Source organism: Numenius arquata, chromosome 14 (genome assembly GCF_964106895.1).
Source record: "Numenius arquata chromosome 14, bNumArq3.hap1.1, whole genome shotgun sequence".
Taxonomy (NCBI): Eukaryota; Metazoa; Chordata; class Aves; order Charadriiformes; family Scolopacidae; genus Numenius; species Numenius arquata.
In genome coordinates, this window is record NC_133589.1 from 6,979,542 (window position 1) to 6,996,342 (window position 16,801).

Here is a 16,801-nt window from a genome sequence, read left to right on the forward strand (position 1 = left end):
TTATTGCAATTGTTTTAAATTGCATTACTAACTTGGCTGATTTGAAGGCAGAGTTGCCCTCTATTCTTGTGCCCATTTCCTGTTCAGAGTGCAATTTTTTTTCTATTTCAAGTTAAATTAGCTTTTACATAGCTATTGAATTTGGAGGAAAAAAAAGTCAATCTATGAAAGGGATGCAACAGAGAAAAAAAGCAAATCAAAGGATTATAAAGTTAAGCCTAGAGTGCCCCAATTTATGGCTCATGGGCAACATTGTGCCTGGGAAACTGCAGGTGACGGGACGCTTGCCCTCACTATAGATTAGCGAACTCAAAGCATGGTGCTGCCACTCACTATTTGCTTGGTGCACTTGCCCATGGGCCACCAACATCAGAGAGCGCTGGCCTGACCTGGTCAGTTGATGGACATTTAAATGCTTCTCAGTCTCTCAAGATAAAATACACTTTCTGCAACGACAATCTACAAAGCACAACAAGAGGCTGATCCAAAAATATTTTTATGATGGCCTGGGTTTGATGTCTGGCCACCTCTCTGATGTGGCACGTGCATGTATCACAGGTTGTTCTACATCACACTGTCTTTCGGGTGACAGGGACAAGCATATTGCAATGTGATCTGTCAGTTGGAAACATTCTCTTCTAGTCGGATACAAACCTCCATCACTAGTTCAAGCCTGGGCTCTGCGGATGAGAATTCAATGGCTCAGGCTGATGACAACTTAAAAAATCTTCACCTGGAACTCACTGAGACCTGCCTGGATATGATGGCTCGATACGTCTTTTCCAACTTCACTGCAGTGCCTAAGAGGTAGGGGTCAGTCGGTGGCCATGGGAGAGATGTTTTTGTTTGAGGTTCATATTTCATTTTATTAGTGGAAAATTACCATGACACATTAGAGATTCTGGCAGGCCCAGGCTCTGAAGCCGTTCCTCGCAGATAAAATCTGCCTTGGCTAAACGTGAAGTTAAACAAGAGAAGTCCATTGGAGCCAACCAACCTTTGCCTCATCCGTGAACTGTCAAGAAGGAGGTGCCTCCAAGGCATGCTGTCTGTGAGCTGTGCTTTGCTCATGTCCTTGCTGGATAATCACAGTCTTCTCTGTTGAGCTGAGGTCGTGCCAGCTGGCTTCAAGTGCAAGGCATTTGCTTTTCTTGCTGGCCCTTCCCAGAAGGAGACACACAGCTCAGACATGGCTTGTTCCCTTCTGCTCTGTGATGTGTGTCTAGTAGTACTACTATCAATTGATGTTAAATTCAGCTCATCCCTTGTCTGGATGGATGTGCATGTTAATGACCAGGGGGTATGTTAAAAATGCTGTATAAAGAAGGAAAGTGGGCAGTACCTCCTACACAGTGACATGAAGTCGTCTGTGCAGGCTCTGTGCTTTGCAGCCTGGGAGCTCTGCTCATCACAGATGTGTTTCTAGGTCTCCTGTGGGTGAGTTTCTGTTGGCTGGAGGAAGGACAAAGACGTGGCTCGTTGGTAACAAGCTGGTGACCATCACTACTAGCGTTGGAACAGGGACAAGGTCCCTGCTTGGCCTAGACTCTGCAGACCTCCAAAGCAGCACAGAATCAAGGTAATTTTTGCTCTCGTTTCTAGAAATTTCCACCTAACAAAGTCACTTAAACCACTGTTACAGTGCATATTTTTAGATTTTCCTCTTACCAAAAGGGGAGTGTCTTATTTGTCCAGCATGACTGATTCCTCTCTCAGTATCATCAACATCTTTTTCCACAGCTCAGACCCTGTTTTGCAAGTGAGACAGACTAAAGAAGCTCCAGCAAAACTGGAATCTCAAGCTGGGCAGCAGGTTTGCAGAAGCTCTCGCAACAGAGTCCGATCCATGTCTGGTAAATTCTGATTCTGGAGTCTCTCTGCCATTTCTGGGTCTGTGTCGTGGGCTTAAGTGTCCTGAGTGCCTGCTGAAGAGACCTATGTCTAAACTAATTTGAGAATCTGGACCTGTCTGGTATTTAGTGATGGGGCAGGAAGCAGCAGCTGTTGGCCTGAGGGGTGGTGGTGCTCCTCCTGCTGCCTCTCCTCGCAGGAAAGCTGTGGTGGTTGGTTGAAGTGGTGAACACTTGCAGTGAGAATCGCCTATGTTTATCTAACCTTATGGTTTATAAGAAACACATAAAAGGTAAAGTTCTCTTAGGTTCCCAATATTGTGTGTGCAGCTGCTAGAGGAGCTTAAAAAACTTATTACTTCTGAGATACTTTTAGTGGTAACTAAGCATGGCTCTCCCTTCTGTTTTGTGTCTGTCTTGCTAGGTGGTCACGCCTTACGTGTTGGTGCCTTAGACAGCTCAGCCTCCCATTTTCCCAGTGGCTCGGCTTCCCAAGGGACACAGGGTCCTCCTGCTCCTGCATCTCGATCAGAGAAGACTAATCCTGCTCCACAGACACCTCTGCAGAAAGAAAAAGCAAATTTAGCTGCCTATGTCCCGCTACTGACACAGGGATGGGCAGAAATCCTAGTGCGCAGACCCACAGGTATCTTCACCTGAGTGTGGAGCGAGCTCTCTTGGCTTGCTAAGAAACTAGAGTCTGTATGAAGAAGAAAAATCCATATTTAATTGGAAATGGATCTCTTTATTGCTTACTGCCTCTTGAAACTAGTATGTCTGATGATTCTTTGAAATCACTTTTCAGTGTTTTAAATCTACAAAAGATCTGTGAAAAGATTGAAGCAAGGACTTAAATTTGTATATTAAATACTGTTACAGAAATGGTCAGATATTATCAACCCTACTTTGCATTTCCTATTTTTACACTGCTCTGTGGTCTTTCTTGACAATCTGTCTATGCTGTGTTTTAAGTTTCCTGTGCTGGATTGGAGATGAGCGAGGCTTATGGCTAGAGTAGCTGCATAGTTGTGCCTGCTGTTAGGGAACGAATAATGACATGTTCAAGGTCAAAATTCTTGAATACTGGTGTGTTACAGGACATTGACAGGGAGTTGTCTGTTTCAGCTGAAAGTTGCTTCATGAGAAAATAACTGACCTGCTTTTATTAAATACAATACCTGAGTGTTTTGGATGCCTTTTGGGAGTCTGCTGTAGTAATGAGTTACCAGGTTTTGAAGAGCTTGGGGTGAAGTACAGAGCTCTGGGAGCTACGTACCAAAAACAGGAACTTAATCAAGTGATTCTGCCAAATGTCAGGAGAACTGAGAACTTGGTCTGGTTTGATTTTTAGTTGCAAAATCCAAAACAATTTGTGCTTTTTTTGGTGTGAGTTGTAAACTTTCTGGAGTTGAGAGTGCTTAATACTCTTCCCTAATTGTCTCTTACCAGGTAACACAAGCTGGCTGATGAGTCTGGAGAACCCGCTCAGTCCATTTTCTTCAGATATTAACAATATGCCCCTGCAAGAGCTCTCTAATGCACTCATGGCTGCAGAGCGTTTTAAAGAACACCGGGAAACGGCTCTATATAAATCCCTCTCTGTCCCCTCCTCCAGCCTGGCCACCGGGACAGCCAAACCATCACTTCTCCAGCGTTCCAACACAGGTGAGAGATGTGAAGCCAGTAGCGTGTCCAGTATAGCTGACACTGGCCTGTTTTAAAGTCTGTTGAAGTTACTGCAGTTCATCTAGAACAGTGAAGTTAATAGCAGGAGGAATAACATAGCAGCGAGAAGGGGAATCAGTTCTTGTTCCAAGAAGTTTTCAGTGAAAAATTCCCTTCCTCCTTGCTTCTGATGTTCCGTTGGAAAGTACCTCTCTTTCTTAAAAGAGAGGAAAGAGGGGAGTAATGGAGTTTCTTTGGAGGATTAATGTTTCATGCTGTTTTCCGAATGAAAATGAACAAAGTCATGGATCTTTTCGCTCTTCCACTTGTTTGGGGCTGATCTGGGCATCCCACGTGTGGATGGATCTTTCCATGCAGCGTTTCCATTTCCATTTGTCTTCAGTACAGGAGTTTGTGTAGGGCACTGAGAGCACTGAGTTCTCGGGACTGTGGCCTGTTACAAACCTTGCCAGCCAGGGTCAGTTAGTTGCCACTGTCTTTTACAGCATGAGACAGCAGAATGCAGATTTATTCACCTCTTAAAAGGACTGTTTAGCCTTCAGACCGGTGCAGGTGAATCTCTTGAGTTTCTTTTGATGACTTTATTTTAACACTGTGGCCGGGGCTTTTCACCGTATTTACTTTGGTGCCAGGTCACTTCTGAAAGAGCTGTTGATGTTGGGAGGTTTGTGTTGACCAACAGCTGAAATTTGTAAAGCTTTGTGTAATCCCTGCTCAGAGCTCTTACCTACAACATCTAACGCTGAGGCTCTTGGCACTGCCAGCACTATCGAAACTGAGCAGTGGTAACAGCAGACAAGGCTTTTTTCAGAGGGAGGTGGCCTCAATGCTATGAATTGTTTGGAAATCTGGTAAAAATGCTAGTTTTCAGGATTATTTTAAACACGGCAGGATATGATTTTAGGATTTCAGAATGTGTAAATGCAAAATTAGAGTCAAAATCAAATTCTCACCTTTTTGAAAAAAAATTTAAATCTTATACGTCAACATTTTTACTGACTCCTACGAATTTGTGGTGTGTAGGTGCTAACTGATTAGCTGAAAGAAGCACCCGCCTGAATGTCACTCCTGTGGCAGTCTGAGAAAATAATTTTAGCCACATTCTTGTTACCACAACTTCTACGGTACTTGCCAGAGCCAGCTGGCAAATGAATGTTTTGAGGAAGTTTTGCTGTCAAACTCTCACATGCGTGTTGTTCTTCCTCTTTAGAGGTTAAAACTACATGAATCTTTATCCATATTTCTACTCTTCAGACTCTTCTTTGGGTTTAAAAATGATCTTTTGTGAAAAGTGTTTAGCTCAGGGAAAGCTCAGCCTGGTTTCCTGCGTTTGCCAGGATAGCACTAAGGAATTTTCTGATTCTAAAACTCAATGAAGATGTATTCCTCGAAGAGAGCGATTCGAGTCTGCATTGTTTGAATGTATTTATGCCTCCTTATTCATGTTGAGACCTTTTACCCTTAAATTATTCCTTTGGCATCTAGTGAGCTTATCCCAGCTTGTTCTTTCCTTTGTTTTTATTTATTTATTTATTTATTTTAAAATAGGCTCTTGGTTACATTTTAAACTCTGTGCTTTTTAATTTATATTTTGTTTTCATATAGTCTCTCCTTCCTTTTGATGTAGCTGCTCACTTGATTTCCCTTTGCAGTGGCCTCTTTCTCTTCCATGTACCAGTCCAGTTGTCAAGGGAAGTTGCACAGGAGCATATCCTGGGCAGGTATATTTATATATCTTTAAGGAAAAAAAAAAAAAAAAAAGTATTGCCATAGAAGAACACCTCTGATTCATAGAAAATGTATCCCTCATACTTCATTTTCCCCTTCCATGTCTCCTGTCTGTACCCAGTCTCATTACTCTCAACAAATGGGATCTTGACTAGCATGAAGAAGTCCAAGCCAGATCCAACATTTGCAAGTGCAGGCGATTTCTTAAAGCGACTTTTGTGTTAGCTGGGGTGGATTGTGAGTCATGAGACAGAGTGTTAAATGACCTGTCAAAATGTCTGAGTGGCTTGATTTAATTGAATTACTTATTTTCAGCTTCATTTTACAATTGGCTTTGTGTTCTGCTGAATGTAAAAGCTCTCGCTTCTGAGAATAGCATAGTGTGCTACAGAACAAGCTACCCTGAAATGAAGTCCCGTGCTACTCAGCCCACAGGAATCTGTCAGAACTGGACAGAAAATATAAAAGGAGCTGATATGTATGAGAGACAGATATATATATATATATATATATGTTTGACATTAAAACGGATGCTGGTTAAAAGTTTTTTAAATAAAAAAAGAAGAAATGTATTTCAGAGGAAAACCTGCTAAATTCTAGCTTTTTGGAGGCTCTATAGTAGTGTAAAATCTTTCTCCGCTTCATTAAAATTGACTTTGTAATTAAATGGAGATCAAATTGCATACCTTATGAGCACAACACCTGCATTGCTTTGATAATCTGCAATGCTTTCTGATTTTAATTAGAGGGTCGAAATGTCTTTCTCGCTTCTTTCCTTCACGGGAAAATTCTCTGTAGAGCAGCGGGGTTATTCTTAACTGCTGGTTATTGTTGACAAAGGCCTCTTAAAGCAACACAAAGATGCTGCAGTAAAATAAAATATTTTTCTGTACTTCTCTCTGCTCATGTTATTCTCTTACCACCTAAAGAATAATCAGTGAGTGCTTGCATTATTTAAAAACACCAGCAATCTTGGCAGTAGTGTAAGAGCTAGGGAAGCTTGGAAACACTGGATATGTGCAGGTGTGTTCTGGCTTGGACAGCTAACCAGATCAGCACGTTGTTTTGGGTTTGTTTTTTTTTTCTTTTGGTTTTTTTTTTTTTTTTTTAGAAGGTATGTGTGTGCAATGCTAACTCTTAATTGCTTCTTTGAAATAACTTTGGTCCTGCGAGCTGAAATCAATCCAGGAAAAGCTGCTTTAGTGATTTTTTTTTTTTTTACTTTTTTTTTTTTTTTTTTAATTTTGACGATTTTCTTTATTTTCTGTGTGTGCTAATTTTTATTTTATTTTTTGTTAATTTTACTTTGGAAAACAAATCTTGGCCTTTCAGATTGGTCTTCCAGTCCCTTGTGTGCATAATGGGAAGCCTCCTGTTCTCCAGCCTTTTCCTCAGGACAAAAAAAAGCAAGGCCAAGAGGAGCCTTTGGTCAGGCTCATCCTTGTGGTCAGGGTCACTGCCTGGAGTAGAGACACTGTTAAATGCTGCGATAACCTCCTCCGCCATAGGCAGGGCTTCCAGGGAGCTGTCTTGTCAGTGTGGTTTCATCAACCATTTGTCTGATCAGATGCCACATGCAGGTTTCCCAGTATTGCTGCAGTGCATGTCTTACTCTTGCTCTCTTGTCCTTCCATACCTCTAGGGCTGAATTGTTTTGCTTCTACTGAGACATACTAGGAAAACTGCCAAACTGCAAGTAAATGGCTCCTAGTAAAATTTCTTATCTCCTTCTAGGCCACTACAAGGCACAGGAGCATTGCGTTTCAATTCAAGAAAAACTTACTTTTTTGCACACTTGCATAGAACTGGTGTCTTCATTGCCTGGATAATGATGAACTTTTAATGCTAGTCTTGTACTTTCTTACATCTCTGTAGTTCCTGTCTGTCCTGATAACCGAGCATTGATGTACAAGGTCCCATTTCCTCATTCTGTCCCCTGCTTGTTCATCAGTAACAATTGGAAACAACTGCACTTATTTTGACCAAAGCAGACGCAGCCCTTTGCTGTTGAGGGTAAGGTGATCCGTTATTCTATACAAAAGGGGAACCAGGAGCAAGTCTGACATGACAAGAAATCAAAGAACCAGAGAAACTCATTCAATGTGGCCTTCCATTGAAATCCCGTAGGGAAAAGGCTGGTACTTCAGAGGAGAGGACGGGGGCCTGCCAGGCCGTGCCTCTCCGCAGACTTCAGTTCTCCTGCCTTGTGTCTCGGTAGAATCTGCGGTGGTGCTGGAGGAAGGGAGTCCCTCCGAAATGGAGCTCAAGGAAACTGAGTCCCCGGCTGAGTCTCCAGAGAGTGAGGACATTGATACTTCGTGTTCTGAACAAGTCCTGAGCGAGGAGAGGTTTGGTAAACCCCAGGAATCTTACAGCAGGGTAAGAAGCAGCAGGTTAACCCGTTCTGTCCTGTATGACAGGACTTAGTGACATGGTTTAGTGATGGTTCTTACCAGAGTTAGGTTGATGGTTGGACCAGATGATCTTAAAGGTCCCTTCCAACCTAGACAATTCTATGATTCTATGATAGCCCTGTCTTTAGGCACGAGGTAGAATCGTCTGTGTGCAGATGAGTCCTCCCTTGACACCCTCTGAAAGAACTCACTAATTGATACCAAAATGCACAAGCAGTCACAATGCAGAGTTTGGGTGGCTTGTGAAGGACTGCATGCAGAGTGGCAGCAGTAAATACCTGTTTTATTCAGGATCCTCCATCCGCATTGCTTTGTGCTTGGCACCTTTCTGCTCATCTTTCACTGGAAGTGTCAAGGGGTGCCTCAAGTATTACTGTTGTCAGCTTTTATTTTGCTGTTACCAGGAAAACTGTTCATCTTTGTTTCTCCCTTTTTAAGTCCTCCTCAACCTCCAGCCAAGAAGAAAAATCTCTGAAGTCGGAAGACCTGGTGGAGGGTGGAATTCCCATTGGGAGAGTCCTGCCATCAGAAGATGGCAGAACACTGGAGGAGCTTTCCTTCCAGCCATCCCAGCCGCTCAGCAAGTCAAGTTCTTCCCCTGAGCTACAGACGCTGCAGGAGGTCCTCAAAGATGCAAATGGCAGAGAAGTAACAAGGAGGCTGAGCACAGAAGTGAAATCAAAATCCCAGTCTGGGAACCTGGAAGGGGAAGGGCTGGGCAGTTGGCTGGGCAAGGGCGAGGACGCCAGAGTGACAGGGTCAGGCGGGTTGGATGGCACCGGTCCTGTCACCTCACCTCGCTCCCCTTCTGGGCACCGGCCCCGAGGATACACCATCTCTGACTCAGCCCCATCAAGGAGGGGAAAAAGAATAGAGAGAGATGCCTTCAAGAGCAGAACAGCAGCCTCCAATGCTGAGAAAGTACCTGGGATAAACCCAAGGTGGGTGGAGTGGCTTATTGAAGCTAAAAATGATGAGCTCAGAATTGCTGTAGCCATGGCTGGATTCTGCTGGTTTTGTAGGACCTACAAAACAGTATCTGATTAAAAAGAAAGATTAATTACCTGGTTTTTTTTCAGGAGCTAATACAGGCCTGTTGAACCCACTACTACCAAATTAACTTCATGATTTAGGAAATGGACCTCTTAAGTGGTGAAAGAAATAGATAAATAGTTTCATTATGTTCTTAATCTATCCCAATTTAAGGTCCAAATGCACATGTGGCGTGAATGCAGGTCACCTAGAGTTAATTTTGCTGTGAACAGAATGAATTACTAGTCGTGCAGTTCAAGAAATATAATGTGCAAAATACAAAGAAGAAGGAAAAGAAGGGGTTATAATAATTGCTTTTTGAACTTTAGATATCGGTAGTTGCCCAAAAATGGTTTATGAGACAATCTTCATCTTACTGAGGGCGGGTCAAACGCAAATGTCTGTAAGGTTATTTATGTGCTAGCCTAGAAATAACCCCCCCTGTAGCTGTGAGGCAGGAGTGCGTTCCTACTCCTCCGCTCAGGGTAAAGATCACCTTTTGAGCAGGGAATTTGTGCAGCTGCTGCTGTTTGACACAACCGTTGGTTTTTATGACAGGGATTTGTTACCAACTGCAGGTAGTCCAGGCACCTAAAGTGTCTCTAGAAGATGAGTAATACTCTGTTAAGCATTTTAATTGCTGCTCTTCAGTACATAATGTTCTTACGTACAACAGGTGAAAATGGACTTAATTTTTATGGTAACAGGACCTTTTTCCCCCCCTCTCTCCCTCAGCTTTGTGTTTTTACAGTTGTACCACTCCCCGTTCTTTGGCGATGAAAACAACAAGCCCCTTTTGTTGCCAAATGAGGTAGGCAAGGATATGATATATTTTTAATTCTTCTTGTTAATTTGTCTAACATCATTACTTTTTTTGAACATAAAGCATAGTTGTGAACATCCAGCTCAGACGGTGCGATTTAAAGGTGGGTCTTACCAGCAGTGCTACAGGTGGAAGATTTTCTGTTCCCCAGTCCTGGTGGCTCCTGCTTTATGGCTCTGCATTGAATTTGAGATATTGGGAGATTTTGCTGGTGCTGTTTCAGAATCCTAGCCAGAAAGCAGGATGATTTGTGGAGTTTTGGTTTTTGCTGGTAGGAGGAGAGCAGGATGAAGACTGAGCAGTAGATGATATTGGCAGAACGTCTCTAGACAAACCTGTCAGCCCTCCGTATAATTGGGAGTGGCCAAGAAGCTTTCTGTAGTCATATGAGAAATGTGTCATAAACTTCCTGGAGAAATAGTGCTGGAATGGGGTTCTTGTGAACTGAGCACCACAGACCTGCTGATGGTTTCCCCTTGCTTTAGGTTGGGATGGTCAGGCAGTAGGGAGCCCAAGTGAGATGAGGTGATGCCTTCTGCTAAAAATGTTCTTCAGAGCAAGAGACATAATGATTTTTCATGCCTGGAGCGTTAAATTGTAATGGAAAGTGCATCTTACCCATGCGGTTTGCCAGATTAATCTCCTCTGAACTATAAAACCAAGAAAGTGTGGTGACAGATGCCCTCCAGCACTGCTCTGTACCCTGGGCTGGGCCCTTTCAGAACAGAGTAAGGCAGCACTCATCGAGGGAGACACTAGTGAAGGTCAGGAATCTGTGCTCAAATTGTGGCGGTGTTGTCCTGAAGGGGTTTTAGGGAGGGTGGTGGGTGTGTGCAGATAAACTTTTAAAGATGTGACCGATGTTTTCATTGTAGACGTTTGAAAGATCAGTGCAGCTCCTGGATCAAATTCCTTCGTATGACACGCACAAGATCGCCGTGCTCTACGTTGGAGAAGGCCAGGTGAGTTGTGGGAGATCTGTTAATCCTTTAATGGTTACATCTCGACAGAAGGCCAGGCACCACTGCTCCAGCTGTGAGATTTGTCCTGCTCCTGCAGTAGCCTTGCTTTTCCTTAGTTTCTTGCACTAAAAATCAGTGCCTGCGTGAAGCCCTTCTGGGAAGGTAATAACCTAATCACTTGTGCTGATTGAGTGCTCTCACCTCTCAGTGTGGGATTCCCATGTTCTTATTTCCTAGAGCAACAACGAAATCGCAATTCTGTCAAATGAACATGGATCCTATCGCTACACAGAGTTCCTGACTGGCTTAGGGAAGCTCATTGAGCTCAAAGACTGTCAGCCAGATAAAATTTACCTTGGTGGCCTGGACGTGTGTGGGGAGGACGGACAGTTCACCTACTGTTGGCACGATGACATTATGCAAGGTAAGGTGGCTCCAGAAGCTGGAACTAGAAGGATGGTCTTTTCTCATCTTAAGACTGACCTGCCTTCTACAAACTGTTTCCTTCCCAGGGATATAGTAAAGATGACCTGGGGCTCTGTTCTCCTCCCATTCTCTCTCTGGTATCTCTGCAAACCATGTGTTAAAGTCTGGGAGAGATGCATACCTGCCTTATTTAAGAAAAAAAAAAATAATTACAGCACTTTTAAAATAGTCTGCTCTAGGTTGATATGGTTTGGTGTAGAGGTTTGTAGAACAAGCTGTTTGTTCTTCAGCTGCTATGAAGGCTGTTAATTGAGGGTGGTGTGTACATGTCAAAACTCTGCTAATTGTTTCCCTGAAGAACAGTATTAAAAGTAGGAGGGTTGTCATTACTGTGGTCATTGCTAATTGAACTGCAGTGTTACCCAGCTCCTGCAGCACCAAGCAGTGCAGGTTATCACCCAGGATCCAACAAGCTATGAAGAACTTCCCAAATTTTTTTGTACAGCTCTGTGCATCCCAGTCATCTCCTTTAACCTGGTTCCCTGGGCAGCTGCAGGTTACTCATGGTGGCCCTGGTGCTCTGCAGAGCTCAGCCAGGGGAAGTGCTGCCTGTAGCACCAGTTACCCGGGCCAACCTGAAGGTTTTTCTGTTTCCTCTTCAGCCATTTTCCACATTGCTACTCTGATGCCCACAAAGGATTTGGATAAATATCGCTGCGACAAGAAAAGGCACCTTGGGAATGATTTTGTTTCTATTGTTTACAATGATTCTGGAGAAGACTTTAAACTGGGAACAATAAAGGTAGAAGATTTTACTTGTGGGTGTGTTATAAAAAAGCATGTGGCTGTTTGTAAAACCTTAATCTGATGTCTGTTATCTCAGCAAACAGTGTTGAGATCATGAATGGAGGTTATTTGCCTTGGTGCCTTCATATGTGTTAGTTTATGGCATTCACAAGAACTGTGATGGCTGCCAGGAAAATGTGTGTGACTATTTTATTGTTTTCTTATTAGGGTCAGTTCAATTTTGTGCACGTTATCATCACACCACTTGACTATGACTGTAACCTGGTGACGCTGCAGTGCCGGAAAGGTAGGAGTCCCTGGAGCCTTTGGTTTCAGAATTTCCTGTATTGGTGATGCAATAACTGCCTCACTTTGTAGTGTTTTTGTGTTTCAAAAGTAAAAACTTAAGGAGAAAAGCTCTGAAACTCATTTGCTGCCCAGCTATGTCTGGACATGTCCTTTTACTATATTTTCCCTGAGATAAGAGATATCTTCCCATTGTACCACTCATACTATCTTCAAGCTTAAGACAAAGTGCCAGCAGAAGAGAGCAGGTCCCTCCAACAATGGCTTGTGAATACAGGAGGAGATACGTGGTGGAGGTCCACTGCTGTCCTTCCCACCACTGCAGGACCTGATACTTGGAAACTGGCCATGGCTCTGTGCGAGTTCAGCAGCGCTGGTGCAGTGATCTGCAGGGGCCTTTGCTTTCCTCTTACCAAAGGGGCTCTTCGGAGGTATTTTTTGCCCACTCTTTGGTTCATGTGATAAAGACCTCAGCTGGAATTGGAGAGCCAGTTGTGTTAAGTTGCAGTGCAAGTTCTGTTACATCTGGAGCTGTAAAGCTCCGTGGGAACTTCTGAGATTCTGGGGTGGTTTCTATTACTTGTCCATTTAGTTATTGGCAATTTTTGCCTTGTTCTTAACTGTTTTACAAGAATTTCTTTCTTCTTCCTTTAAAACGAAGACATGGAGGGTCTCGTGGACACGAGTGTCGCTAAGATCATCTCTGACAAGAACCTGCCGTTTGTAGCCCGTCAGATGGCCCTGCATGCTAACGTGAGTACCTCTGAGCTCCCCGAGACCTTCTGCCTTTCAGCTGCTGTCTTGGTCCATCACCAGCTTCCAAGGAAATGAGTAGGGCTTGAAAGCAAATAAATAAGCTTCCTGCTTCAGTTATTTCCGTCAACCTTTAAGTCAAAGTTAGCACGTGAACAGTTATAACTTAGACCTGTATTTCGCTGTCAAACTGTACTGAAAATTTCTATTAATTTTGTTGCCATAGTTATGTTAATGTGCCTCCTCTCTTTCTCTGCTTCTCCCCACCCTTCCCAAATCAGATGGCTTCCCAGGTTCATCATAGTCGATCAAACCCTACTGATACCTACCCATCCAAATGGATTGCCAGGCTACGCCATATCAAGAGGTTAAGGCACCGGGTGAGTAAAGCCGTCTGTTCTTAGTATTTAGAACCGGGCTCTACCTTAGAATCTTCTTACAAATAGGGCACATAAAATCAGCTGTCAAAACTTGCTGAATAAGAGGAGGAATGTGTATGAAGGTTAGAATCCAGCTCTTGTGGGGGTGACCAGTGTAGTGATGTAGGTCTGGATTTGGGAACTTCCGAACAGCTTCCATGGTGGCAAGGGGTTTGGGAACCCTAATATCTGGACACGGAGCTGCACCCACGTGGCACTATGCTAGGGATGGTAGGACAAGCTGTTCTGATCTGCCTGCCCTGCCCTGCCCTGCCCAAATGGAGAGTGAAAAGAGTTTCAGAGAGAATGGAGCTCATCTGTTCTGGTTTGACTTTTAGCTACGTGAAGAAACCCAGTACCAGACTCCTGGCCTTCCCCTGCAGATGCATCCGTCTGCTCCGACAAAGGCCCCTCCCCAGATCCCTCAGGACCCTCCACCCACCTACGAGACCGGACAGAGGAAGCGGCTGATCTCCTCGGTGGACGACTTCACGGAGTTCGTGTAGATGCTGGTGGGTCGCTGTGTCTGTTCTGGGACGGACGAGGCCATGGAAGCATTTTACCTGCGTGCAGACCCCGTGGGGCTGCGTGGACAGAGCGGAGAGGGTTTGGCAGGCACAGCGTGGCCCTGCTGTTTGCGTGTGGACTCGGCATTGAACCGCACCGGGAGGCTTGAACGTTTCTCCATCTCAGCCCGCCACTGTTTTCTGACAAGGACACTGTATCCCCAGCAGATGCTCCAAGAGAGGACCAACTCCACGTGTCTTGTTTTTATTTGGTTTGAGCCATTTCAAGGCTTCCATCTCTGATGGGACCTTTCTTGCAGAACCTTTCTTTGGACTCCTTCCACACCAGCGTCTGGTGGAAGCAAAGTGCGATATTCTGCAGTTCATCACGTAGTTGGAAGATGCAGGAATTGTGGGAATTTTGTCAACTTTTTTGGGAATGAAGTATGAAGTATTGAAAATCCAGCCACTATTTCTAAGCACCCTGGAATCCCAGCTCCTCTCCAGGCCTCGGTGCCTCTCAGCACTTGAACTCTTCAGGCTCTCAGACTTGTTCTGCTGCCAGCTCTGCTAAGAGTTAATTTGGGTTCTCAAATGACCTGCCAAACCTGCTGCTTCAATTCCCAAGGATCTGTCTCCATTTTGAGAGATTCGCAGCAAACCTCCCCTTATTCAGCAGAAATGATTTTGCTCCCAGCAGTAGCACAGACCAGGGGGGTGGGTGCCACTCGCCGGAGCAGCAGAACGGCAGGAGCCGGGCCACGAATTACTTGGGATGAAGAGTCTGACCCACCGGGCTGACTGGACGAGTTTAGCCAGGGGCCAGACCTGGCTTCTGGGGTCAGCTGCAGAATTTCCTCTGGTTGCAGCAATGCTGGGGGTAACTCTTGTCCTTCCCTGGGCACCCGGTAAATCCCTTGTTGAAAGACTGTTGACATGTCCTGGGGCATCATCTCGCATGAGTGTTGCCTGTTGCACTAACGCATAGCGCCGGTCTCCCCTGCTGGGCCCTCAGCAGGTATCGAGCGGTCCTTTCAGCGCACGCGTCTACAGGTGGAATGGGATTATGTAGCCCATCTTGCAGTAAGATGGTCATCAGACACTACACTACCAAACTGGGAGAAACCGTGTCAGCTGGACTATACTGTGAGTACTTTATCTCCTGCTTTGTAAATAAAAGGGGGAAGGCGGCTCTTTAGTTAACGGCGAACAGCAGCGCCCTCGCCGCGGGGATGAAGACAAGTGCAATCTGCACACAGAACTGTGAAGTGACAGGTGAGGGGACAAAAGTGATGCTACTAGCTTGTGCAGGGCTGTTTGGGAACGCTAAGTGTATGTTTGTGTTTTGAGTGTTCATAAATCGTAAAGGAAATAAAATATTCGTATGGTCGGTGGGTTCTTGCTGACCTGGGAAGATTCAAACTGTGTTTCATAACCTTTTCCTGAGCCGTATCGCTCGTATTTCACCTCAAAATGCTGGGCGTGGTGTGATACCTGCTGCAGCGGGTGCTTTTCTGTTGGCATTTTCCCCTGGAGCAGCTCAGCTGCTCCCGGGGGTGTTTGTGCAGCGGCAGCCTGGGGCTGAGCGAGCCCTCATGCCGTGCTCTGCCTTGGTTGGGTCTCCTTTACCGTAACCGCAGACCCTTCACTGACAAACTGACGTCGTTAATTACAGCCCAGAGCTGCCCTAATAGGCTGGCGAATGTAAGAAATGTCTTGTATTGTGCAGGAGACCTTAATTAAGATTCTGGTGGCAGACAAAGAGGATGACAAGGGGCTGGGGAGGAATGTCTCCGGAGGAGCTCTGGAAGTGCCGCTTTGTCCCTGTGCCTTTGCGGAGCTCCAGCTGGGAGCGGGGAAGGGGCTGGAGGGAGCATAACAAAAGCAGCAGAGCCGGGTGGTAGCAGTCATCTTTTATTTGACCTTGTCGTTTTTTAAGAAACATCCCCACAGTTACAAAATAGGATACTTTTGTTTGCAGTGAAATTGCTGACCGGACAGTAACAGTTGGCATATTGGTCACAATCATCTCTTTTTGTTTTTTAAAAAAAAAAAAGCACTTATCTAAGTCCCTCCCTCTCCCCTTTAAACTAATGAATAGGGTTTTTTATTAAAGCAGCTTGATACTGTTGCATCTTTGTGAGACTTAAGACAATAAATAAGAGACCATCTCCGGGCGACTACAAACACAGAAATATACATTCAGGAGTATTTATTGGCAAGGGCTGCAAGTCAAGTTTATTGCTGTGGAGGGTGTTAACTCCGGCTGCAGCTGAGTGCCTGTAGCCACAGTACCTTCGCTGGGACGGTGACGGAACCCTGTGAGCGTTGCTATAGTTTGTACACATAAATGCTGCGCTGAAAACTAGGAATCGCTTGGAAGCTGGGATTGGCACCCATCACGCGCATGGGCCCTCGTGGAGGCGTTTGGCTTTTCAAGAAACAACTGTGGGTTCCAGAGCTGCTCTCCGTACTTCAAGTGAAGGAAAGAAGTAGGGCAGTTGTCTTATCCTGTTTCTGCTCCTCTTTGATTAGAAGAAGCACTTGGTAAGTCACACGCATCAAATCACACTCACACACACGCAGAGCACGCTTGGTAAGAAACAGGCACTTGGGAACAAAAAAAAAAATTCCTCACGTTTCACTTGGGGAGCATCCGTGTTCCACCCCCCGCTGCTCGCCTCCCGTTAGCTTATTAAAGGCTGGTCTGAGCATCGGGTCCCTGCTCACCTCTGTCTCTCCGTCCTGCACTTAACTCCTATTAACAACCTCTTTTAAATGAGCGTACTCGAGCTGTGGGGGTGGGGAGGGGCTGAGAACTGAACTGTGACTCTTGAACTGAACTTTCTTTGGCTCTTCAACATACAAGAGCTTTCCAAGACCTGCTTGGTTCATTTTGCTCACTGGGAGGTGGCTGGATCTACGCACGTTCCCACTGCAGCGGGAAAGGGATGCCCGGGTGCAGCCAGATGCGGAGCTGGAGGTTAGAAGTGGCTGCTGTGATGCAGTTGTGCATAAATCTCCCATGTAAGACCCCTAAAGAGACTCAGAGCCGGTGGCCCACCTAGCAGCACGTGCCAGCGAGTGCTTTCCTACGGTTACTCTCCTTT

The 16,801-nt window shown here is 45.1% G+C and overlaps 1 protein-coding gene across 2 annotated transcripts in view; it reads left to right on the forward strand.

The window, feature by feature from the left end:
* Positions 1 to 15,110, forward strand: part of TSC2 (TSC complex subunit 2) — a 33,079-nt gene extending 17,969 nt beyond the window's left edge. Inside the window, exons 26-41 of one of the 2 annotated variants that reach the window (XM_074158296.1) lie at positions 643 to 807; positions 1,427 to 1,579; positions 1,741 to 1,853; positions 2,275 to 2,496; positions 3,300 to 3,515; positions 5,189 to 5,257; positions 7,483 to 7,643; positions 8,117 to 8,619; positions 9,446 to 9,521; positions 10,409 to 10,495; positions 10,733 to 10,919; positions 11,584 to 11,723; positions 11,936 to 12,014; positions 12,675 to 12,766; positions 13,048 to 13,146; positions 13,524 to 15,110. In XM_074158296.1, the coding sequence (XP_074014397.1) occupies positions 643 to 807; positions 1,427 to 1,579; positions 1,741 to 1,853; positions 2,275 to 2,496; positions 3,300 to 3,515; positions 5,189 to 5,257; positions 7,483 to 7,643; positions 8,117 to 8,619; positions 9,446 to 9,521; positions 10,409 to 10,495; positions 10,733 to 10,919; positions 11,584 to 11,723; positions 11,936 to 12,014; positions 12,675 to 12,766; positions 13,048 to 13,146; positions 13,524 to 13,691 (2,530 nt within the window). In that variant the 3' untranslated portion in view covers positions 13,692 to 15,110. The remainder of the gene's footprint in view (positions 1 to 642; positions 808 to 1,426; positions 1,580 to 1,740; positions 1,854 to 2,274; positions 2,497 to 3,299; positions 3,516 to 5,188; positions 5,258 to 7,482; positions 7,644 to 8,116; positions 8,620 to 9,445; positions 9,522 to 10,408; positions 10,496 to 10,732; positions 10,920 to 11,583; positions 11,724 to 11,935; positions 12,015 to 12,674; positions 12,767 to 13,047; positions 13,147 to 13,523) is intronic. The other variant, XM_074158297.1, reaches the window with a different exon arrangement.
* The last annotated feature ends 1,691 nt before the right edge of the window (positions 15,111 to 16,801 follow it).